General features: G+C 41.5%; 2 protein-coding genes and 1 long non-coding RNA gene across 4 annotated transcripts; all 3 read right to left on the bottom strand.

The window, feature by feature from the left end:
* Positions 1-2,560: 2,560 nt before the first annotated feature.
* On the bottom strand, positions 2,561-3,290 carry LOC135072418 (uncharacterized). Its single transcript, XR_010257436.1, has 2 exons — positions 3,058-3,290; positions 2,561-2,763 (listed from the first exon to the last, which is right to left on the bottom strand). It is a non-coding gene; the product is annotated as an uncharacterized LOC135072418 (long non-coding RNA).
* A 1,899-nt stretch (positions 3,291-5,189) lies between these two features.
* On the bottom strand, positions 5,190-7,585 carry LOC135072889 (TLC domain-containing protein 5-like). Of its 2 annotated transcripts, none has more exons than XM_063966917.1 (4): positions 7,242-7,585; positions 6,436-6,664; positions 5,907-6,148; positions 5,190-5,344 (listed from the first exon to the last, which is right to left on the bottom strand). In XM_063966917.1, exons 1-4 carry the CDS (start codon positions 7,453-7,455, stop codon positions 5,298-5,300), a joined length of 732 nt encoding a protein of 243 aa, XP_063822987.1. In that variant the 5' UTR covers positions 7,456-7,585; the 3' UTR covers positions 5,190-5,297. The 2 variants fall into 2 exon arrangements, with proteins under 2 accessions (XP_063822987.1, XP_063822986.1); XM_063966916.1 differs by having other exon boundaries at positions 5,911-6,148.
* Positions 7,586-8,152: 567 nt separating this feature from the next.
* Positions 8,153-25,195, bottom strand: LOC135072788 (uncharacterized). Its single transcript, XM_063966824.1, has 12 exons — positions 23,649-25,195; positions 22,136-22,292; positions 21,636-21,785; positions 21,338-21,438; positions 21,131-21,269; positions 20,426-20,554; positions 19,386-19,589; positions 18,136-18,279; positions 17,806-17,861; positions 17,474-17,613; positions 17,186-17,249; positions 8,153-9,287 (listed from the first exon to the last, which is right to left on the bottom strand). The coding sequence occupies exons 1-12, from the start codon at positions 25,193-25,195 to the stop codon at positions 8,153-8,155; spliced, it is 3,966 nt and encodes a 1,321-aa protein (XP_063822894.1).
* Positions 25,196-25,484: the final 289 nt, after the last annotated feature.

Raw genomic sequence — 25,484 nt, 5'->3', positions numbered from 1 at the left:
AAATCAGTCGGCAATTGATATTTCTTGTGTGAGTCCGGTCCTCGCTCCATTATGCGAGTGGAAAGTTGGTGATGATCCATTGGGTAGCTACCATTATCCGACATTTATTGATATAATAACATCCTCAATAAATTATAAGTATGAAAGTACGGAAAAGAAATATTTATTTCATAAAACAGACTGGAGTAAGTATCAAGCTCTTTCTAAATTATTAATAAAAAATTGTATTTTCAAGAATGACCCACTAGATTATTACAACTCTTTTTGTGATATTTTAACTCAATTAAGGCAGGAATGTGTGCCAGTTTTTAAGGGCAAACAATTAAATAATAATAATACTAAGAGTCCAGCTCCATGGTGGAACGAGGACTGTGATAAAGCAGTTAAGGACTCTAAGTTAGCTCTATGTAATTATAGAAATTGCCTTACTATGGAGTCATACATAGAATATAAAAGAATTGATGCTCTTAAAAAGCGTGTATTGAGTGATGCTAAAAGAAATGGGTGGCAAAATCTGTGTGCTTCGTTTAATAGAACAACTCCAATAGCTGTAGTGTGGAATTATATGCGTAGGTTTAAGAGAATCAATTCCTGTAAAAATGTTTATAGAAATGATGAGTGGGTTAATGACTTTATAAATAAGCTTTCTAATAACGTGAACTTAATTGATTTTAATATTAATGATATTTGTGATAATGATAATGTTGATGATAATAATGAATTTCTACTGAATGAATTTAGTATCAAAGAGCTTGATATGGTCTTGAAAACTAGAAAACACACAACTCCTGGTTTAGATAATTATCCTTATTTAATGCTACAACATTTAGATCAGACTGCAAAAGATGTTTTATTAAAAGTTTTCAATACTCTCTGGGTAAATCAAGTTATTCCAGAAACATGGAAAACGCAATGCGTTATACCGATACTGAAACCAGACAAACCTGTAAATGATTTTAATTCATACAGACCTATTTCCTTATCATCCTGTTTAGGAAAATTATTTGAACAAATTATAAAGTTACGATTAGATTATTATGTTGAGAACCAGCATCTGTTACCGGATTATCAATTTGGTTTTCGTAAAGGAAAAGGTTGTACAGAAAGTTTTGTGTCCTTTGTTGAAGATATGAAAAAATGCGTATTAGCTAAGTCTACTGCAGTATGTGCATTTCTCGATGTTCAGGGTGCGTATGATAATGTAAATCTTCAACAGCTAGTACAAGTTCTAAAGGAAATAGGTCTGCCAGGTAAATTAGTAAAATGGATATTTAATTTCTGCTATGATAGGACTCTATACGTTAAACGAAACATTTTACATGGTCCTAAAACAACTAGCAAGGGCTTGATGCAAGGTTCTTCATTGTCCCCTTTACTTTACAACTTATATACTTCTCAAATAAACAAATATGTAACAGGAGATGTAAATTTATTACAATTTGCGGATGATATTCTAGTGTACAGTGTTAATAGAAATGTAAATATAGCATCTAGTAATGTAAATAGTGCTTTGTATAAATTAAATGATTATTACAAAAATAAATTAAAATTAGATATTAATCCTAACAAAAGTTCAGTGTTAGTATTTGGAGATAGCTCTCCGGTAAATATTGTATATAATTGTATGAAAATTCCACAAGAAAAGGAGAAAAAGTTTCTCGGTGTTATCGTTGATGTGAAACTTCAATTTAGAAGTCATATAGATTATATCTGCCGCAACGCTATGAAGGGTATTAATATAATGAGATCTCTTGCTGGTATATCTTGGGGTTCAGACCCTAAAATTTTAAATATGTTGTATAAAAGTTTAGTTCGAAGTCATTTTGACTACAGTTGTCTTGCCTATTTTCATGCAAATAGTGTAGTATTAAGAAGATTGGATGTAATTCAAAATATGGCTTTGCGAATAATTAGTGGTGCAATGCGCACTACACCCATCAACTCTTTGGAAGTAGAAACATGTATAGAACCATTGTTTCTGCGTAGACTTTATTTATCAGAAAAGTTTTGCTCAAAAATTTTAGCTAGGAATGACCCTATAGTTTTAGAAAAATTTCACTTACCAACACCTCTGTATAATACCTTGCTAAATTCTGCTTACGTTACAGCAAATGATGTTATAAATGGTAACATACCTGTTATGTTAAAAATAATAACTCATATTAATGATATGACTAAGAATATGTACAGATGTAATTTGTGGCCTATCTACACATGTAAATATGATTCGCTCTTGAATAAAATAAAAGTTGATATAAGTAGTGTAGATTCCAAAGAAGACTTTTTTCAGTTTATGAGTCACAAAACTATGGTGTATAAAATATATTCGGATGGATCAAAAAGTTTAAATGCAGTCAAATCTGCCCTTTATGATCCACAATGTAAATATAGTAAATGTTTTAAAATTAATTCAGAGTGTAGCATATTTACTGCTGAGGCATATGCTATATTACAAGCATTAATTTACATTAAGTCTTTAAGCTATTGTAGTTATAATGAGTTTATGATATTATCTGATTCGAAAAGTGTTTTGATGAGCTTAGACAATAATAATATGCACTTTAAAACAAATTATTTAATTTATAATATAAGAAACATTATTAATGAAATTAAAAAACCAATTTCACTCAAGTGGATTCCGTCTCATCGAGGCATACCAGGGAACGAAATTGTGGATCAAGTTGCCAACTCTGAACCTCATGAAGACCACTCGGAGCATTTTAAGGTCCCCTTCACGGACTTTCACACCATTATGAAAGAAAACTGTAAAGAGATATGGAAAAATTATTGGAAAATATGCTCAGAAACCAAAGGCAGATGGTATGCTGGGATACAAAAAGAAATACCAACGAAACCCTGGTATTATTACAAAGAGTATATAAGCCGTAGATTTGTAACAACAATTAATCGTCTGCGATTTGGACACCTCAGATCTCCCTCCCATCTACAGCGAATGAAAATAGTGAATAGCAGTTCATGCAATTTTTGTGATGAGGCTGATGCTGACCTGGAACATCTGATTATGAAATGCCCAAGATTTGGCCTTGAAAGACTTACACTAGTAGCCGATTTGAACCACTTATCAGAAGCAGATACAGATGTTAATGTAATACCCCGCCACATCCAGGAAATATTATCAAAACCTATTACTTATGAATATTTATATAAATATGTAATCACTACAGTTGGACATTTATAAAAAGGACAAGTTTAAAGTTCAAAACTGTGTAAAGAAGAAGCAAACTGGAAGCAAACATTTTATTTTAACGACATGAAAGAATATATTGACAACTTACAAGTATTCGGCCAATGGTACAAATTCCAGGCCAGGAAGGATTTAAAAAAAAAAAAAAAAAAAAAACACACAAAGTGACATTGACAATTTGTTTTCTCTTTGAATGAACGAATGACAATTGCTAAGGGACCGATTCTGGGGTACGCAAATCTAAAATTATCTGTTTCATGCATACATGACGTGACCATACTGAGTAACCGCCCGACTATCGGTATCAGCCGAGGCTAACAAAAACTCTGTAATCTGCAGGGGCCAGGGACGCTTACCTTGGTAAACTCTTGAGTTTATTCCATACAGCTTTGATTCGGAATCGCGCCTCGTAATGTCCAATATTTCTAATCTGTGCCAAACAAAGCTTCATTGATCATTCATTCATTCATTCGCTGATTGACGTTTTTTTGGACTTGGTGTTGGATTGTGGTGTTTTTTTGGTTGTTTTGCTTTTGCTACGATTATTCCTCATAATATCTAGAGGATAAACAAATATAACTAACAGCGATGGTTGAAGATGACAATAGAACACTATGGTGTGGCAATTTGCCCGAACAAGTTACAGAAGAATTGCTTTACGAGTTATTCCTTCAGGTATGTCTTGCGTGGGAATTATTTTAATCTATTTTTCAACTTTTCTACCTTTTACTGTCAATATTTAACACATTTTAGGCAGGCCCCTTGGAGAAAGTGAGGATAGCCAGAGATAAAGACGGTCGCCAAAAAAGCTTCGCGTTTATAACATTTTGTCACGAAGTCTCTGTGCCTTACGCCATAGCGTTATTCCGAGGGACAGCGTTGTATCACAAGACGCTGACATTGCAGGGCAGAGGGCGTCCCTCCTTACTGCCTCCGCCGATAAGATGTCAGGGACCAGATCCAAATATAGATTTTTCAGCTGCACAGGCTAACGTCGTCCAACAGTTTGCGGAGATGACTGACAGATTAAAAGAAGAAGAATTCAAACTATCACAGTCTCCTCGCCATGACACAACTGATAAACTAGTTTTAGCTAGTTTACAAGGCAACTGGTCACATAGACACCATCCATACAGATCGGACAAACCACATGGACGGGATGATTTCAGGTCTAGAGAATTGCACTCTGACAATAGTTATAAAGGAAACAGCCGTAATAGACATTCTAATAGTTGGAGAGATAGAAAAAACCACAAAAAGAACTATAACCAAAGGAGAGACTGACTACTATAATATTCAGCAAACTTTTTATATACTTTTGTTTTTCTTTTCCAATATCCACTAACATATCACCCTGAAAGGCAATTAACCTAACTTCATTCTGAAAAACTGATATGAGTTTTATTTAAGTTAAAGTTTTTTAGTAGATAAAAACTAGAACTGTCTGCTAGACACTTGGATGTTGCTGGTTCTATTAAGATTTAAATTAATTTATTCTCATCCCAATATCCAAAATCCCATAATTATGAAATTTAAATAGGTATGTATAGGTATTTAATTATCTATAAAATGAGAGCACCAAGTCTTTTACTTTTTTATCTATTTAAAAATCGAAAACTTAATATTTTTTGACTTGCTAAAGCAGGGTAATAGCAAATGTGATTGTAGTTAAATAAAGTTAGTGGATATGAAATTTTAATATAAATATTAATGTTGGTAGTGACCAGCATCCAGGCCCTTCCTGCTACCTTAATGAGGTGGTCTGTCTAGCTACTGGGTGCGAGTGCTACACTGCGCTTGCCAGTACAAGGTTTCCACTCCAGCCAGAACCTTACTGCCCCATCAGCCATCAGCTATGTGACCTATCCAATTATCCATTGTAATTTCCATTTGTTAAACCCTTGACTATGTCAGAATTTTTAATTCGGTTATAAGTTTTAAATTCAATTTTTAAATTGTATTTTTGATAAAATAAAACTGTGTGTTAGAAAGAAAACAAAACTTTATCAAAAACTTGTGCAATGTTACAAAATTTTCACATTATTGTAAATAGTACAATATTAAAGCTCCTTTTAATTTTAGTTAGTGTCCTTCATTTAACAAAATGCCCACTTCGTCCAAATAATTTCTGAATGCTTCCTGAAATTAGAGAAAAAAATGCTATAGTAAAAGCACGTAAAAGTAAAGACCATTCCAGCCTGACATGAATACCGACCACCCTACCCAATAGCTAAAAAATCTATGTAGTTATTAACATAATTTCAACTATCACACCAAGTCTCAAACTTGTAGAGCTTATCATACATACTCCTATACACTATACATATTAATCACATTTAAGATTTTCCTCATGTCAATTTTATTTATTTATCGTGCCTAAACACTTTATGTCGTGTGTTTACGAAGAAAATTGCCTGTATTACTATTTTTTCAGGCAAAATAAAAAACATCGATACATCATAAAACAGGCAGGGTGGCCCTGGGTGGCCTCTATATCGCTTTAAATATTAGATGGATTCGGTGATATGAGTTGAACGTGCGCTAGGTCTGTTTTATGCCTAACATTTGCATACATTTATTAAATTGTATGACGGTCAGCTACGCTGCGTGAAGTTTCGACCTGCTATAAGCCGAAAGTAGCCTCAAAGATATTCTAAAGCGAAGAAACTTGAAAACGTCTTAAAAATTTAAAAATACCTACTTACGATTCTACTTCTGTATCTATAGACGATGTAGCCCACAATGTCCCTGATGAACGCCAGTGAGACGAAATAGAAGATAACGGATATGATTTTTTCGTCCATGTCGAATATATCCGATTCCACGATCCTGTATATGACCCAGGTGCCGAGAACTCCTCGCACCGCGAGGAAACTTAGTAGATACGTCACCTCCACTAGGAAATATAGCATGGTTGTGTCATATCCTTCGTATCTGAGAAACCTGAAAAGGGGCGGATTCGCAAAATATATTTTTTTAGACCCAGGGTATAATTACTGTGGTAGTATAGTTTTTGTCAGGATTTTTGAGAGTGAGACATTAGCGCGATACTTAATCTTTCTGTGATAGACTGAAACTCACAAGGGCGAAGTCGTGGGCAAAAGCTAAGTAGTCTAGCTCTAGGATAAATCCTAAGTAACTTATTAACATTGATATATTTGACCAGCATAACTTATGGTTCAATTTGAATCGAGTTTTCAGCGTAGTTTCGTAATCGGATTCTAACTAACCATCGTGCTTGTAGGAAAGGGTTCGTGACTTCCATCATAGCCAGGGTGCAGGCGAAGGTGCAGCCAGTGTACTGCTTCTGCATGTAGATGGTGATGGCGTAGAGGGCGCTGGTGTGGTGGCAAAGCATCAGCGTGTTCTCCGTCCAGTACACCAGGCACCAGATCAGGTCGAACGCGAAGTAGCCCCACGACCAAACCATCAGTGCGTAGTGCCAGCTTGTTATTTTCACTGGAACACGTGTCATGTTAACGACATTGAGCCACGAGTATAGCAATTTCGTTAGTCATGTTATTGAACTGTTTCTCAACCGTTTTCCGAGTCCGACAGAGAATTTTTAAGTGATTCGTAAGTTCATGGAGTTCAAGCTTTTAATTTGTTGGTATAGAGTATTGAACTGCGTATGATTTCTGTTGTCTTCTCTATCATCTATTATTTAGAAACGTAATTTCTTTGGGCGTATCCTATTAAAGCCGTTTGATCCTTAGCTTGATGGCTCTCCTAGGTATTTCGCCAGAGCCTAAACTGGTATAACTCTGAGATTAAGTCTACTCCCAACACTGTCTGGAAGAGATGGCTTCCTAGCGTTAAGACCGCCATATGTCATTGTGTCATAGTCATTCCATCTTTTTTGGTTGTGTTGTGATTATCAGTTTCGTTGTGTCTATTATTCAAATTAGGCAGGCAGGTAGCTGATAACGCGCTAGGTGTAGAGTTTATAACAGACGCTTTTGCCCTGTTGTATTAAGCACGGAACCTGTGCTACCAAGTATCGTACTTAATGCTACAAAAAGTAGAACATACTCACTGGTTAGACGCCATGGCGTGATTGAGCGCACTCCACACTGATAAATGCCCACGGCAGTTGCGACGCTGCCGTGCAGTACCGTCACCAATCGGGAACACCATTCGGGGCTCTGCTTGGGCCATTTAGCACAGCACCACAGATACAGAGCACCCCAGTTCAGAAACGACACCAGCTTCAGCAGCGATGCCGGCGATAATTCGGGCCGCCAGGCCATTCAGGCGATGACCATCATGGGTAATTGAAATTTATGATTTGAGGAACATTATTGGAATCTACAGGGTTTCAGATAATGTTGTGGCTGGGATGTTTTGACTGCATGTATGTGACAATGTCAATCCAATGCTTGTGACTTGTGACGTTTAAGATTTTGGCAGTAAATAGTATAGAGCATGAAAAGGGACAATTCAATAATAAGGTTTTACATATTTTGTGGTTTTACTAACTTCACTTTAATTATGAGGAAATACAGGGAGGGAAATAATAAAATGCATCCATTTTCATACTAAGTATAACGTTTATTAACAAAACACTACTGGTATATTTTAATACATCGAGTAAAACTATTAAATCTTTATAAATCAGACATGCAATTTAACAATTTAATATTATTATGTGAGTACAATCAATTTCGCTCCACTGGAGGATAACAATTTTACCGAACTTTTTTACTTAGAAAAATACCTTTCGCACGTTTCAGTCATAATATTTTAGATTAAACATTAGGTACCCACCTGTTTTTGGTCGGGAGAATGTTTGTTGATTTCTACGATAAATACACTTTTTACAAATAATTTCATACTAAAAGAAACTTAATATCACAAAGTAACGGGACGGAGATCGTTTCACACTTTTATCTTATATTTAGTTACTGCAGCACATAAAATTGAAAATGTTTTCATACAAAATCAGTGTCATCGCAGTTTTTCGATGAATTTTTCAATGGCGCGGTACCGCGTCGGCTGCATCGCGTCCTTTAGCATCTGGCGGAACCGAATGTCCTCGGACAGCGCGAGGCACAGCTGGCGGGCGTGCGCGCGCGCCTCGGCGCTGGCGTCGCCCAGCAGCTCGCCCGCCGCGCGCAGCAGCACCGTGCGCGGCTCCGGCGGCATGTCCAGCGTGCCGTGCGCGCCGTGCTGCCGCACCAGCCGCGCCAGCGCCGCCGCCGCCGCCGCGCGCACCGGGCCCGCGCGGTGCCCCGCCCCGCGCCGCGCCAGCGCCACCGCCGCGCGCGCGCCGTTGCTGCCGTGCGCCAGCCGCACCAGCGCCGCCGCCGCGTCCGCGCGCAGGAACCGGTTCACGTCGGCGCACCGCTCCAGCAGCGCCGTCGCCGCCTCCTCCAGCTCGGTGTCCAGCGTCCGGCCGCGGTGCTCGAACAGCGCCCCCAGGGTCGAGCACGCGGTGCGCGCCACTCTAGACCGCAGCGAGCGCACGTGCGCCGCCGCCGAGCGCGCGACCGCCCGCCAGCTCGTGGCCGGGGCCCGGGCCGTCGGGTCCGCCGCCAGCCGCTCGATCCGGAGCAGCCCGTTCACTATGATTTCCCAGTCCTCGTGCCGCGCCGGGACCACGCATTCCGCGAGCGCGTTCCGCACGTCACGCTCGAGCGGCGAGGGCGCCGCTTCGTACGCGTTGCTGATCGGATCTGGCGATGGATTTCTGCTCTTTGCGGGGCTTTGCGATGCACTTCTGCTTTTTGCGGTTACAGATTTTCGACTAGATGATCGTGATTCTATCCGTTCGTGGACCTCTGAAGCTGTAGAATGGTGAGATCCTAGTTCCTCTACGCTCGAAGCGTTGCTTATCGCCGGAGTGTGTTCGAACCGCGTCTCTTTATTGCTGTAAAGAGAACCGATCGACTTTTCAGAGTAATCTTCGACTTTGATTGATGGCGACTTGGGTGTGGGCGGCGCGTCATTCACGTCACCTTCGGACGTACAGATCTGGGTGGTGTCACCGATGATGACGCCCTCGGCGGAATCCTTATCCAGTTGAGACAAGGATGTCTTTTCGACCGTCGTCCCTTCGAAGCTGGTGAGCGCACTGGAGTCTCTGTAAACAAAAGGCACGGTTGTAACGGGGGTGTGGTTGTTTGTTTATGCAAGGGCGGGAGGGTGCCGGGTGGTTACCGCGTGTGCGGGGGCAGGTCGGCGACGATGTCGGGCGCGAGCGGGGGCGCGGGCGCGGGCGCGGGGGCGACGAGCGGCGGGGGACAGCAGCAGAGCCGTCGCATGGCCGCCGCGCGTCGCGGTGCCTCCGCGACTGACGGACTTACACCTCGCCTCGCACTCGCCGCCCTACGCGATCAATTGTCAAGCATGTTGATGAACTTCCTACTGCCTACTCTACCTGCATATTATGCAAATTAAGTAACAATGTACACATTTACGAAATAACTGCTTAGTAGTATTATGATTAACAACTAGTTACGAGTACCTAGTTTGAATATCTAAACTAAAACTTTTCGTTTGAAACAATTTCCATACTGATGATGCGGCAGTTTAAATGCTTTTGACGATCGATTTCGATATCTAGACTAGAATTTTCGATGAGGTCGACACAACGGTCGTTGGTGACAAATAACTAGAGATGAAACGGATAGTTGTCTGGCCGGATACCGGATACCGGATATCCGGCCAGCTGCTAGGCCGGATAGCCGGATATCCGGCGGCCGGATAGTTGGCCCATTGTCTCGTTTCATGTCGTGACGAGTTTAGCGCCGCACAGGTGCTTCGAACGCGATCAGTGGGTCTATTAGTAGACTAGACTAGTCACACTTTTCGAAAATCGAATCCCATCAAAAACAATACTTGTCAAAAAAACCAAGTCTCGCAACTCAGTTGTTCTACGGTAAAAAGTTGTGAGATCCATGTAATACCAAGTCCAGGCCAGGAAATCTTTAACGTTTTACATAAATTATTGACTTGGCCATCGCACTAAATAATTTAATTTACACGTGTTTTCATGCGATGGCCAAGTCAATATATTTATGTAAAACGTTAAAGATTTCCTGGCCTGGACTTGGTATTACATGGATCTCACAACTTTTTAGCGTAGAACAACTGAGTTGCGAGACTTGGTTTTTTTGACAAGTATTGTTTTTGATGGGATCTCATTTCTTTTTGTATTTTGTAGACAGCAGTTATGTATCTAGAAAACTGGACCGAAATTGAAAAAATTTTTTCGACTTGGCGGTTGCACTACCGTGCCCCCAAATATTTTAGTTTTTCCTTGATTCATACACCAAACACTACTTATATTCCAAATTTGAAGCTTCTAGGTCTGCTAGAAGTGCCTTAGAATTTTGATGATCGGTGAGTCAGTCAGTCAGTCAGTCAGTCAGTCAGTGAGTGACAAAATTAAGTAACTTTGACCCGTTATAATTCTTAAACTACTGGTTCAAATTGAATGAAATTTTAAATATACCGTGTCTACAATGCCTGCATAGCTAATGAAAATTCAGCCTTCTAGTTTTATCCACAACGAAGTTACAGGCGGTCGAAAATGGCCTGAATTGCTTCGAGAAAAGGATGGTACGGCCGTGCCGCTTATTTGCTCGACTTGGTGGGGGCACTACCGTGCCCCCAGATCTGTCCAAATAGAATGTCAGATTTTGCCACTTGTCTAGGGGGCAGATCAATTCGAGCGATTTCGGTTGCTATCGTGAGTGTGTGATTGAATAGCGAAAATTAAATTAGTTTACTTGCTGCGTAATGGTGGCCATACACGTTAGGGTTTGCATGATGGTTTTGACCGTACATGCTTAATCGACATGCAAACCCTAGCGTGTATGTTATAAAACTGTACAGTTATTGGTGCGTGTACATGCAACCTAACGAATATCAAAAAAGATATTTTTGCCGCTCGGTTATATTTGCGCACATGCATAACCCAGCGTGTGTGCGCCCGCTCATGCTTGCATGCACAGTTTTCTCTCAGTCTCCTATAGTCTGTGGCAGTGAATGGTGGTGAATATTTAAGACACTCATGTGTTCTCCCTGTTGCAAGAAATCTTAATGTTACTGCTAGGATTGTGGAAAACCTTGGGGAGGCCTTTGTCCATCAGTGGACGTCATTTGGCTGAAACGAACGAACGAACGAACTGCTAGGTGTGGGCTGTGCGTTGATAGATCACTATGTCAGTCAGTCAATCACCTTTGAGTTAAATAAATTTAGATTGTATATGCAAACTCTAACGTGTATGTGCTATAGATAACTCGGTTATACCTGTCGGTTAAGCATGTACGGTCGTAACCATCATGCAAACCCTAACGTGTATGGCCACCATAATCTGACTGAACTACATGCATCATGTCATCAAACCATCAGTGAAAAAAAGATCGCCTTTTTTATTTGGCAATATTTCGACATTAACAGATATTATTTACTACAGGGTGGCCCAGAAGAAAATTAACTTTTAAAAATTTAATGAAACGAAAACTGTACATTTTTGTAGAACTTTAACTATTGCGATTTAAAGGAAATTAAATGCAATTTATTTTAAAATTTACTTCCTTTTATAAATTTTAACGTATAAAACTTTCGTTAGTTACCTCGAAATGGATTCAGGAAGGATGAATGCTGCAGAGTTTTTGGATTATTGGAGTATACTCTGCTCATAAGGTAACCCCGCAAAAAGAAGTCTGCTGGAATGAGATTAGCGCTTCTTAGAGGCAGTGAGATTTCATCCCTGCTTAATTGGTTTGTTGCATTGAAAGCGTGATTAATTTTTGAAAATGCTTTACTGGTAGGCTGAAAAGCTTTTTGATTTTTAAAGCTGCAAGATTCGCAAGGCTAAGACCGGAGCACTTGGTTTCATCAAGATGGGGCTACGTGTCACACTTCAAATGAGAGCATTTAGATGGTAAGAGACATGTTCCCACAAAAAAATAATTTCAGGCAGGGGTGACATCTCCTGGCCACCAGGAAGCCCTGATCTCACTCCAGAAAATAATTCTTTTTTTGTGGTGTTACATTAAGAACAGATTATACTTTTATAATCCAACAAACATGCAGCAACTGAAGCTGAGCATTTGGCAAAAAATTTAAAATAGGTTTCGAGGTAAATTCTAACGAACCCATTTCAAGATTTTGATGTATGTTGATCGAATGTTGTAAGCGTCAAGGAAATCTCCTGGGCGATGTAGTTTAATAAAGGTAAATTTAAAAATAAATTGCATTAAATTTCCTTCAAATTGCAATTGTTAAAGTTCCATAAAAATTTACAGGTTTGGTTTCCTTCAATTTTCAAAAGTGAATTTTCTTCTGGGCCACCCTGTATTTATGTATTCGTCATTAGAGTGAATAGCCCAGAAAAAGAAATTTGTTTTATGAAAGGCTTTTTGAAGAATGGCTTTTTTGTAACTTTTTGGACTTTAAATAAAAGCCGTCATTATTATAAGCCATTTTATTGACATTTACCTCAAAGATTAATGTTTTTCATTTTATTAATAGGAAATTGTCGTAGTTTTTTAATATCCGGTATCCGGCCGGATAGTGAGTTACTATCCGGTATCCGGCCGGATAGTAAATTTAGGCCGGATATCCGGCCTACCGGATAGTTGCCGGATATCCGTTTCATCTCTACAAATAACATTTTCGATGGACCTTCTTGAAGGGAGTTTATCCACCTACCTGATAGGTGCCGGTCCATGTGTGTCCTCTACCTAGACATTGTACTTTAATGTAATATAGAGTTTTGCCCTCTCACCCCTCACTTTAGTCTTACATTATTCAGAAACAGTTTCTGGTTATAATCAATTACCTACACGTTCGACTGTAGTTAATAACTAATTGCCGTAGGTCCACTATGTTGCCGTTTCACTCGACTCTTAGACCTAAGCTAAGTGGAGCGATCTGGCGATAAATGGAAATAGGTCGCGGCGCCTTGTGAAGAGGAAGTGGGCCGATAATTTCAGCCACAAATGTAGGTTACCGCCATACCGTATACCGGTGGCACGCAATTACTCTTATTCAAAATTTAATGCGTGTCAAAGCCCGATAAACACGTATGTGACTATCTGTCGATTAAAATAGTATAGCAGTACGAATTTATAGCTTCATCATCATCATCATCATCATTTCAGCCATAGGACGTCCACTGCTGAACATAGGCCTCCCTTAATGCTTAATGCATAAAAGCATAATGCTTTCTACGTTGATCGATTGGTAGCGGCCTGCATCCAGCGCTTCCCTGCTACCTTGTAGGTGGACGTCCCACGCTGCGTTTTCCGGTACGCGGCCAGAACCTTGCTGTTGTGCTTGCTGCCCCATCGGCCGTCAGTTCTGCGTACTATATGCCCTGCCCATTGCCACTTCAGCTTGCTAATCCGTCGGGCTATGTCAGCGACTTTAGTTCGTTTACGGATTTCCTCATTTCTGATTCGATCTCGCAAAAAAAATTTATAGCTTCACTTGTGACTAATCAAAAATAGCTATCTTTAAAGTTAAACTGAATTTTATTTATTGATATCCACATCAAATGAGTCATGCACTCATGCTCTTGCATGACTAATGTTTTATTACATTGAAACTTGTAATATTTGAAATGTCTGAACACAGAACAATAAATGCGAATTTAAAAAATATTTTCAATTAATTAAGTATTTAACTAATTAGAATGTAACAAAGTAACATTGCGTTCATAATCTTGTTAACTTTTTTCTATACAGTAATAGGTATTTGACCGCAAACTACACTCGCGAGCAAAACTATGGAATCACTTACATGAAGTTGTTTCCACGCGATCTTGTGTACTAACGAATTTGTTAGTAACAAAAAAAGTGGCACCATTTTAAAGATTAAACTTTTACCTTTTAATTGATATCAAATTCATTTAAATCACACCAGTATTTAAAAAGATATCGCGGCTGATGTGAAGAAGTAGGGAAAAAGACATGTATTAACTGTTTGATACGTCGCGAGTTGCGGCCCATTTACCCCCTATAAAAGCACGTGTTTTCGGATTTTTGCTTTCACACGTTGATCCATACACATCTCAGCTTCTTTTGACACTTTACCTGGGATTCTACACCTTCAGAAGCAGCACAAATCCTTGCACTATTGCAAGCAGGGCTCAGCCAGCGGGCTGTCGCATGTCAGCTCCACATAAGCCAGTCCTGGGTTTCGAAAGTTTTAAGACGCTTTCGGGAGACTAGTGGCTTTATCCCGAGACCAAGTTCTGAACAGCGCCAGTGCACATCGCAGAAGGATGACCGTTACCTCTCTATGAAATCGTCATTTGACTGGTATCGACGTCCAGCAAGAGCTCAGAAATGTTCGTAGGATAGCTGTTAGCGTGTGGACAGTTCGTCTAAGATATAAGCAATAGAATTTGATTCCAAAAAGGCCTGCCACAGGCTCGAAACTGACGGCAGGTCACCGATAAGCACGCTTTCAATTTGTTCGTACACATCTCGATGGGAAGTCGAGCAAGCCATACCCCCATAAGCCACTGTTTCAGCGAACCAGCACTGCACAAATCGCTCCCCAGGCTGCCTATAGACCCGACCTCTTCAACTGCTGCACTGCAAACACAGTCTGCATTCATCGGAGAACAAAACTCGCCTCCATTACTCGCCTACCCATCAAAATAAGTGCGAGTTAATTGAAAGCGTGCTTGTCGGTGACCTGCCGTCAGTTTCGAGCCTGTGGCAGGCCTTTTTGGAGTCAAATTCTATTGCTTATATCTTAGACGATCTGTCCACACGCTAACAGCTATCCTACGAACATTTCTGAGCTCTTGCTGGACGTCGATACCACTCAAATGATGATTTCATAGAGAGGTTGACATGAAAAAACGGTCATCCCTCTGCGATATGCACCGGCGCTGTTCAGAACTTGATCTCGGGATAAAGCCACCAGTCTCCCGAAAGCGTCTTAAAACTTTCGAAATCCAGGACTGGCTTATGTGGAGCTGACGAGCGACAGCCCGCTGGCTGAGCCCTTCTTGCAATAGTGCAACGATTTGTGCTGCTTCTGTAGGTGTACAATCCCAGGTAAAGTGTCAAAAAAAAGCGGAGATGTGTATGGATCAACGTGTGAAAGCAAAAATCCGAAAACACGTGCTTTTATAAGGGGTAAATAGGCCGCAACTCGCGACGTATCAAACAGTTGATACATGTCTTTTTCCTTACTTCTTCACATCAACCGCGATATCTTTTTAAATACTGGTGTGATTTAAATGAATTTGGTATCAATTTAAAGTTAAAAGTTTGATCTTTAAAATGGTGCCACTTTTTTTGTTACTAACAAATTAGTTAGTACACAAGATCGCGTGGAAACAACTTCATGTAAGTGATTCCATACTTTTGCTCGCGAGTGTACTTCATCGTAAGTTGCCAAGCAACTTAGTTTTAAAACTTTGAGCGTCGTAACCGTAACGACAACAAAGATGGTGCCCACGTTTCTGACCATTTCTGACGCACGACTGAATTGCTTTTTCTCTGCGTTAAGGGTCAAAGGTTTGCTGCTGACTGTGCTTGTAATTTACTCGCAACATTTCAGCTGGATCACTTCCCACACCTAATAACGTGATTCAATCTTGACATTTCTTGGAGGTCGCGTGGTGACTGACGTGACTTTTAGGGTAGCTTTTCTCTGTAGCATCATTAATGCTGAATCGATTAGGTGTTACTCAGACTGTTAGTGTGCTCTTAGGGTGGTTGACTTGACTCCCACATAGTCCTACCTATAGCATAATCTAGCTTAGTTTACATAAAGATACCAATCGCCGTCTGCTGGTCAATTAAAATAGAAACAAAACGAATGAAATGGGAACGGAACGTGAATTAGCCACGTAGGTACCTACCCTCGTAATTGCTTGCGGTAATTTTATACTTGTATGCTGATAACATCTAGCTATATGATTATTCTTAATGGAAATAAACCCACTTCAGTTAATCAGCTACCTACATTTGGAAAAACGTTTTATAGTCGTCGTGGCCTTTATTTTTAATTCAGGTCAAAATTTGCAAACTGGTTACTGTTTTGCTTGAACAGAAAAAAAATATATTATTTTTTCACCATCTTCTTTTCTGGAGAACTCAGCCCGCGCTAACGTCTTTACGTCTTTTCTTGAAGATCTTAAAAATTGGCAGAGATCATTATAATGTTTTCCTAACCTCTATAATGTTACTTAGTTTGACACAGTTTCGCTTGCATTGCGATTTTGTATCCCTTCATGCATGCAGCCCTCTGGCAGTCTACGCGTGCGTGCCATCGCGCGTTCTTCACAGAAGAAAGAATCTCTTCAGAAGTATGTTTTGTTTGTGGTTCGTCTACTTTGCTTTCCTTGAGTTTATTATTTGCGGCCTTGCCGGCCAAACTTATTTTAATTTTTATGGTTGAAAAGATATCAAAGTGGACAGCATTTTAGATTTCCTGTGACTAAGTCAGTTGTGTCGGTTCGCACGGAGCAAGGTCAACACCCAGACTGTCCACCCAAGGCCGCAGCCCTCCACCTCCTTGGCATTTGAATATGGATAATTAATTGAATAGCTTTTCTTTGAAAATGTTGCGTACGTGGAGCTGATATAAACCTAATTAGGCATACCAAAAGGCCGAATGTGAAACGAACCGTATGTTCTTAACACGCTACAGTAGGACCTAAACCTCATTGTAGTCATGAAGGAAGCCTTTAACCTTTGTATTTAGGTAAGTACCCACTTATTTACGGTTATTAGTTTCCTAAGTTAGCTTTTTGTTACTTTGACAACAGTGACTCTACATTGTCGTCAAAGCTCGATTAAAAACAATAGGTACCTCCGCAGGAATAAAATATGCAGGTCAGGTATAATACTTACTTCAAGAATACGTCTTATAGATCTTAACTAAAGTGCATTGGGTGCAAATTCTGCCCTAAGTATCTACCTGCATCTTGGTTATTACTACGACTTACTTTACATTTAGGTATGGTAGGTGCAAGTTGAATGACATTATGTTCTTCTTACCTGTCACTAAGAGGTATCGGAGACAGCGCCTTCATGATGTATTCCCTTCCCGATGGTAGGACACCTGATGGAATATTTAAGAATGATAAAGTAGGCCGTTTTCTATCCCTGGGAAATCCTGCAGGGATAGCAATCCCTGGGAAACCCTATACCTAGTTTTATCCCAAATATTTAGTCAAGTAAGAGCTTGAATATTTTTATCGCCTTGTGCATTTGAGATAATCTTATTTTGGGACTTATCATAAAGAGCATCTTTTGAGTTTAAGTTTCATGTAAGATTTTGCATACCAGGTAATGGGGCGGAATCTGGTAGCGGCCTGAGCCGCCGCGGCGGCGCGGGCGCAGCTGGTGGCGGCGTAGACCGCGCTCGTCTTCTAACTGGCACCGGGAGTTGAGAGCTCCTGCAGACAAAAGCCCCAACTGATATCCTGTATGTATTACTTCATCATTGTATTACTTATTACCTAGTGAAGACTTCAGAGCCTGAATTTCACGCTCATGCAACGTTTTTTGTCTGACGAGGTCCTATGATACGATCTAGCTCATTATATCTATTCGTGTACTATACGTGTAGGCCTACATGTCTAACTAATCACACACAAGAAGACAAGATGACTTACCTCGCTATGTGAGTTGGTTTGATGTTCTCCACTGGCCTGCTCAGCTTTTCTCGTAGCTGAAACAAAACCGCGTTTGAGAAATAATCAGGTCCACTCAACTACAGCTACTACCTGTGTTATACAGACAGGTGCGCTGCTAGCAGTAGGCCTGGTTTCCATCAGGGGCGGAGAGAAGATACATATTATTATGTTTTGAATAACAAGTCAGATTGCGTTATTTCTACATTTCCTCTCTTCAATTTGGTGGAAACCGGGCCTAAATATTTTGCAGGTCCGGTAAAGCGCGAAACTTGGCGGGTTGCTCAAACAAAGGTTAGTACTAAGACTAACCTTGCTGCAGAACACATCGGCCCTCGCAGTGCCGGCCAGCCGTCTGCGCACTGCAGACAGCACGGCCGCCGGGCCCGCCGCCCGCGCAAGGCACAGCGTAGCGCGAAGCTGTGCGCTCTGCACTCGCTCCGAGTCACCCGACACCTGCATGGAAATCTTCGATCATCATCATCATTCATATCCAAAGCTCCAGACTTTGTAAGGAAAATCGCAAGAGTGTAGTAGACCGTTCCAACTTGTTGACTACACATTTAGTTACCATATTGTGCAGAGGGTCGGCCACGTGTCACTCTTCCCAATACAATACAACATATCCAAAGCTCCAGACTTATCCCTACTTTGTAAGGCAAATCTCAATCGTTCGAGCTAAGTTCGACGCCGCGGCGCAGCAGTCGCCATCAGGGGCTCACATCTCATGTTATTGTAAGCAATGTTTTTAATTTACCTTATTGCAATGGATACCTTATTGGACTACTTAAATCTTAAAACAGGTTGGATTGGTTAACTAAGTACTAATTTTAGAATTCATGCTTTGGACTTTCAATATACCTCACCATCTATTACGAATAAAGGTTTTTTTTTTCGAATTGCAAAGTCATTAAAACGCGCTAAACTTTGATAGCTAGAGACGCGGTGGCCCATACACCTACGCATAAATAAATCAGTAGCAAGTTCAAATCCAGGTAAAAATGCTGCTTCATGCATAGGTAATCAGTTAATGGTCCATTGTATCGCAGTATTTCGCATTTCTAACAATATCGGGTGAGTTGCGAAAAAAACGAACGTTAATTCTGTACGGCCTTGGGGCAATTCCTTCGAACCCCACGATGATAATCAGGATTGTGGACAGCTAGCTGCCATAGCCATAATTTATATAACCAAGCTACTGTTTAGTTATGCGCAACAGTGACTTTTATTTTTAACTATGAGTATATCAGTCTAGACATCAAAGCTTTCAAGTGTTGTGTGATATTTAAACAAGGTAAAAATGGGGTAAGTAATAAATACCTTTAACAAGAAACAAAACTATCCAATATTACGCTAATATGCTGCTGAGGCGTCATTAAAATTAAGAGGAAGGTAAAGCAATAAGCAACAGTTCTTAAATTGTGATCATGTGCCTGCTTAATCGCTGAAGTAGAAAAGGTAGAGTCGTTAATTTATTTATGGCTTTCTTGATAAGTGAGCTAAAAGTATTCAGTTGAAGCTTGAAATTGAACTGAAGGTTAAAAATTTACTTAAGTACTTGCCTTGAGCATAGCTGGGTCAAAGATCAAGTCCACGAGGTGGTGTAGTGCCAACCGCTGCAGTAGGGCGTGGGGTAAGGCAGTAGGTAGCGGCTCCTGTGCCATCCTGGACACCAGTGCAGGTAGCAACTGCCTCGCGCAGTCGTTACTGGCTCCCCGAATTAGCGCGCAAACGGCGCCCTCTGCTGGCGCTCGTGCTGCTGTTACCTTAACCAGAACAAATGAGAACTGAGCCCCGATTACGGTAATTTTTAATGTCTCCAATCCAGACGCGCTTCATCGATTCTGTAATACTGGATTGGTCAAAACTGTTTTGACCAATAGTTAGTCAGCTGTTTTGACCAGGCTCTGGTAAGCAACAACTGAAAGTCACTTTATTTTCGAGTCGAGATGTTAAGATTGACTCATCAAGGGCAGCGCGTGACCTGTCGCCACGAATTTGTTTATCTAAAACTAAATCGGTCCAATATTGGTGAGACGATTAAGCTCATAAACAGTTAAATGGGCACTTATTTCGATTAATTGTGAAAAGTTCAATTCTAATGATTATTCAGTCAGCTACCTACATGTTCAGAAGCAGTTGCATCCTTTAATAATAACAGACTTTCTCTACGGGACCAACATGGAAAACAAATGCTTTTTATTTCAACACAAAAGTATGTAAATGCTTATCTTCGTTCAGTTGCCTATCGTTAACATGTTAGTTGTGTGTTTAGTGCTATCAATACACATAGCTAGCAACTGATACCCACCACCGACCTAACCTTTCTAGTCTTTTACCACTTTTACCGTAGGCGTTGGATAGACTTTTTACGTAAACAGAAACATTACGTTATTATGGTAAGGTGCTATTTCAGGCTTATATATTGTTGATTTTTGAACCAGAAAACCTCAAATGTCACGCCACCACCTCACTTTTATCACTGGCCGGTAGCAATACGAAAGTACCTCGGAAACTACGGCTGTCTCTAAGTACTTGGACTACATCGATCGTCAACTGTTGATTCTCCAGGTGATTAAGTGGGTCTAGTTTATCTACTCACCGCTTCGCTAAGTGCCCACATGTGCTGTACCAGAGAGATTGCGGCTGGCTCCACCTTAGCCACATTGACTGGCTCAAGCAGCGCGCTATGTAGTTGGTCGGCTGCTCTCACCGCAGATATCCAGTTATCCTGTTGGAATAAAGGCAATGCTTAGACGATATTTTATGTGACTATAGGATTTCCGCACGAAAAAATTCGGACCAAAGCTAAAGGATAAGGCCTCAAGTCATAAGATGTCCTTTTCAGTCTTTTCAGTGGAGATTGATAAGTGCTCTACTAATAGTTTTCTAGCTAGACGATATTAAAATTACCTGGACATTAGTCATCGTGTCATGCAGATTATTTTCCAACTCGTCTGTAGACCCCGAACGATACTACAGAAGGACTTAGTAGCATCGCTTTCGCTACCAACACGCCAATAGACCCAGGAAGGCGCTCGAGGAGACAACAGCTCTGACGCTTTGAGTCGTTGACAGTGGAAGAGCAGCCGACAGAAGAAGAAGAAAATACTGCAAGAGGACTAGACATTTATTTACCGTATTGTGCAGCTGGTCGGCCACGTGTCGCGGCACCACACCAAGCTCTTCCCAATCGTAACGCGCGCGCAGCGGAGACGGCGCACCCGGAGACAGCAGCTCCGAATCATTGGAAGACGTCGCCAACAGACCCAAGCAGGTTCTAAAAGAGGGCTAGACATTTAGTTACCGTATTATGCAGCTGGTCGGCCACGTGTCGCGGCACCACACCAAGTTCCTCCCAACCGTAGCGCGCGCGCAGCGGAGACGGCGCCCGAGGAGACAGCTCCGAGTCATTAGAAGAGTCCGCCAACAGATCCAAAAATGTACTAAAAGAGGGCTAGACATTTAGTTACCGTATTATGCAGCTGGTCGGCCACGTGTCGCGGCACCACACCAAGCTCTTCCCAATCGTAACGCGCGCGCAGCGGAGACGGCGCTCGCGGAGACAGCAGCTCCGAATCGTTGGAAGACGCCGCCAACAGACCCAAGCAGGTTCTAAAAGAGGGCTAGACATTTAGTTACCGTATTATGCAGCTGGTCGGCCACATGTCGCGGCACCAACACCAAGCTCTTCCCAATCGTAACGCGCGCGCAGCGGAGACGGCGCTCGGGGAGACAGCAGCTTCGAATCATTGGAAGACGTCGCCAACAGACCCAAGCAGGTTCTAAAAGAGGGCTAGACATTTAGTTACCGTATTATGCAGCTGGTCGGCCACGTGTCGCGGCACCACACCAAGCTCTTCCCAATCGTAAGTTCGTAACGCGCGCGCAGCGGAGACGGCGCTCGCGGAGACAGCAGCTCCGAATCGTTGGAAGACGTCGCCAACAGACCCAAGCAGGTTCTAAAAGAGGGCTAGACATTTAGTTACCGTATTATGCAGCTGGTCGGCCACGTGTCGCGGCACCACACCAAGCTCTTCCCAATCGTAACGCGCGCGCAGCGGAGACGGCGCTCGCGGAGACAGCAGCTCCGAATCATTGGAAGACGTCGCCAACAGACCCAAGCACGTTCTAAAAGAGGGCTAGACATTTAGTTACCGTATTATGCAGCTGGTCGGCCACGTGTCGCGGCACCACACCAAGCTCTTCCCAATCGTAACGCGCGCGCAGCGGAGACGGCGCTCGCGGAGACAGCAGCTCCGAATCATTGGAAGACGTCGCCAACAGACCCAAGCACGTTCTAAAAGAGGGCTAGACATTTAGTTACCGTATTATGCAGCTGGTCGGCCACGTGTCGCGGCACCACACCAAGCTCTTCCCAATCGTAACGCGCGCGCAGCGGAGACGGCGCTCGCGGAGACAGCAGCTCCGAATCGTTGGAAGACGTCGCCAATAGATTCAGCACGAATCTAAAAACGACCGTAATTTACAGTTCAAAAGCTTCAGTCTCAAGTTTAAAAGGTGCATGAAATATGCGCAAGTAAAACCTCGATTGGATTGGTTAACATATTTTTTTATGCTCGCGGAAATGTGGAAAAGGCGCTACACTTATTGGCTGACTAGTGTATAATCAAAGAGTTACATATAAATAAACTTTGTTCAATTTTTATTGTTGTTTTTAAAGATTTTCTACAGTTGTTTCCGAAAGATATATGCAATTGTTTTAACAGCTAAGTAACTAACTCTAGCAGTGATAATAAGTAATAGTGTACGTAATGTTTACGATGAAAATACCTACTTGAAAGAATTATATTTTCCAAATTTAATGATACAATAACAAAATAATTAGAAATTGTTTTCAGGACGGAAAATCTGACAGTTGAGTTAGTACTTACTTATCAAGTAAGGACCTAACAGTACCTGACTGTAATAAAATAAATATAAACCATGCAAGTACCTAAGTACCTACAGATGTTGATGAAAATTAATGATTGTTTTCGATAAAAGCTCTACTTCTATCGCGGTCAATTGCTTCAGAAAAATCGTTACGTCGGAATGCGTGTTTGGATTCTAGGTTGTTTAATGGCATTTACTCGCTATTATTGCGAGATTTTATAGTAAATACCGCAAAGCTTTGACCTGTAATTCTATATTTTGTAAAAATACATATATCAAGAAACTCTTGTATTATTTAGTTTTGTGTGGAACACACAAATAAAAAGTAGAGTCACCACGACAAAATCTAAGTTGCCTGTAATCGTAAGTTTGAATACTTTTATGCTTAATCGTACCTATCTAACTAGCTTAGGTACAGAGTCATTAAGGTGAAGGTATTCGTAGGTATTTCGTATTTTCATTTAGGAAGCCGTGTAGTCTTTGTGCTTTGCGCATAGGTTGACTATGAGGAAATACAAGTCGCCTTTTTTGTGCTATGTGTTAAGTTTTACGTAAATAATATTTTCCATAAGCATTGGATTTGGAAGTATCACAAGAGATCATAGGGTAGAAGGATTTCATAAAAAATCTTTACCTATAGTCAGTATACAGTCGCCAGCATTATCAATCTCTATTTATTTTTGTATTGGAAGGCAAAAATTGCGCCAATTTAAACTATTTTAAGGTACCACAGTTTAGCTTTGATGTGACATCGCTTTACACTTACGCCCGTATTCACAAACGATGCTTGCTTAAGTGAAGCAGCAAATCGAACACACAGAAATGAATACAGCTCTGTCATTGGTAAATGTGTCACCCTATGCCTCCACGCGCACTGTGAGACCTCATAGTAATGTTTGTGAATACGGGCATTAGATTTGTTTACGTACCCATCACGTTCCAAATGTACCCGCGTCTGATGACGCCGTGGGGAGACCACTGGACTCCTCTGGAGATTGTGCATGACTTCCACCTCCCTGTGAGGCTCCACTGGACTCGGGACCTTATCCGGAGAACGGACCTCAGATAGCGTTAACGCAAACCCCGATCTATCTTTTTTGCGCTCAGCACCATCATTTTTCGTACGAAAATAATCATAAAGTTCACTCAATGATTTCGATTTTAATTTCACTTTATTGTACTTGGACAAGTTCTGGTTCTGTGACTTATTATGAATGACTGGTAATGGAATACCACTTTTCTTAGGATATTTAATATTATTATCTCTATCTAATGCTTCACGTCTTATCTCATTAATTCTACTCATAATCATGGGTGTGCCATTTGCATGAGAGAGCCCATTAATATTGTCTCTCTTAGGTATTAATTTATTGTGGTTATTATCGTCTTCACTAGAAATTAAATTTTCACTATCGGGCGTCCGAATTTTCACACTTTCACCGCCAAAACGCACTTTTTTTACAACAACGTCCGTGTCCTCAGAATCTGCATCACTAAACTTCAACATATTTCTATCCGAGCTATCACAATCCTCTTCACTTCCCGTATTAGTTACCGAATTCCGGTCAGATTCGGTATCGTTTTCTTCTAAAACCGTCATGGTAATCGCCGTGTCTGAATCGAATTTGATTTCGGTTTCAATTATCACTTTAGCATAATTATTATTGGGGAATGGAATATGGGCGTAGGAATCTTCTGACGACGAATCCGTGGATACTCTTATTGGAGTTGTGATTGGGCTACTGAATACGTGGTTTATCTTGACTAATGTTTGGTTGTTGTCTCTGTAAACTGATTTTCTCGGCGCATAGTAAACGTCCATTGAATCTTCATCGTACAGTTCACACAATTGTCTGAATTTATCTTGTACTTTTAGATCCAATCTGGACAGTGAAACCATGTAATCTCGATGACCACATACTTTACGAAGCTTTAGCAAGGAGCGTTGTGCAACATCTCTATGCACCGGATCGAAAAGTTTATCTCCTAAAACTTGGAAAATTGGGAAAGTATCTAACGCCGGGTTTCTTCTCTTCAAAATAGTCATGACTGAAGGTATTGATAGAATGAGTCCAGTTATAACGTTCACTTTTGTATCTATGTTGGCTGAGTGAGGCCTTATGTTGTGATATGAGCACTTGTCCAGAATGGCGCGAGCTGCACACTCGGAGTCCTCGCAGTGGGTGCAAAAAACTTTGAGTGCGTCGAGTGCCGCTTTACGAACGTTCGGGGAATTATGACCCAAGTTGTCAACGACTTGATCGAATGGGAAGGCCAGTGCATTCCCTGATAGGGGGAGGAGATCGGCGAGAACCCGGAGAGCGTTGAGGCGAACCTCCCACTCGGGATGCGTGAGTCTGTCCCGGATGGCGACGTAGAGGAGTTCGACGTCCAGGTCCGGTGGCAGGGCCCGGGCTCGGAGGACGCGGTCCCAGAGAGGAGCGAGGGGCGGCGGCGGCGGTTCGGGCACTTGCATGGCGTGGGAATGAGGCGCGACGCCGGCTCGCGTGCCCTGCCGCGCGGCGGGCGCCACACAACTGGGTTAATGATCGGACGGTAAGCCACGCCGCCCCTGACCAATCGATGGAAAAGTATAGGTATAACAGCGGCCGACGACTCACCACGTGCTATACGCCTGTGGCCGTTCCACCGACACCCTTTTACGGGTAGCTCGCATTAAACGTGCATGCCAAAGCGTAAGTGCATGGTAACTGCAACATAAGTATTACTTTACAACTAGTTATTATCATTTACTGGCTTTTAGT

The sequence above is a fragment of the Ostrinia nubilalis genome, chromosome 6 (assembly GCF_963855985.1).
Source record: "Ostrinia nubilalis chromosome 6, ilOstNubi1.1, whole genome shotgun sequence".
In the NCBI taxonomy this organism is placed as follows: domain Eukaryota; kingdom Metazoa; phylum Arthropoda; class Insecta; order Lepidoptera; family Crambidae; genus Ostrinia; species Ostrinia nubilalis.
Note: the sequence above shows the minus strand (reverse complement) of the source record. Positions and strands in the feature narration are given on the sequence as shown.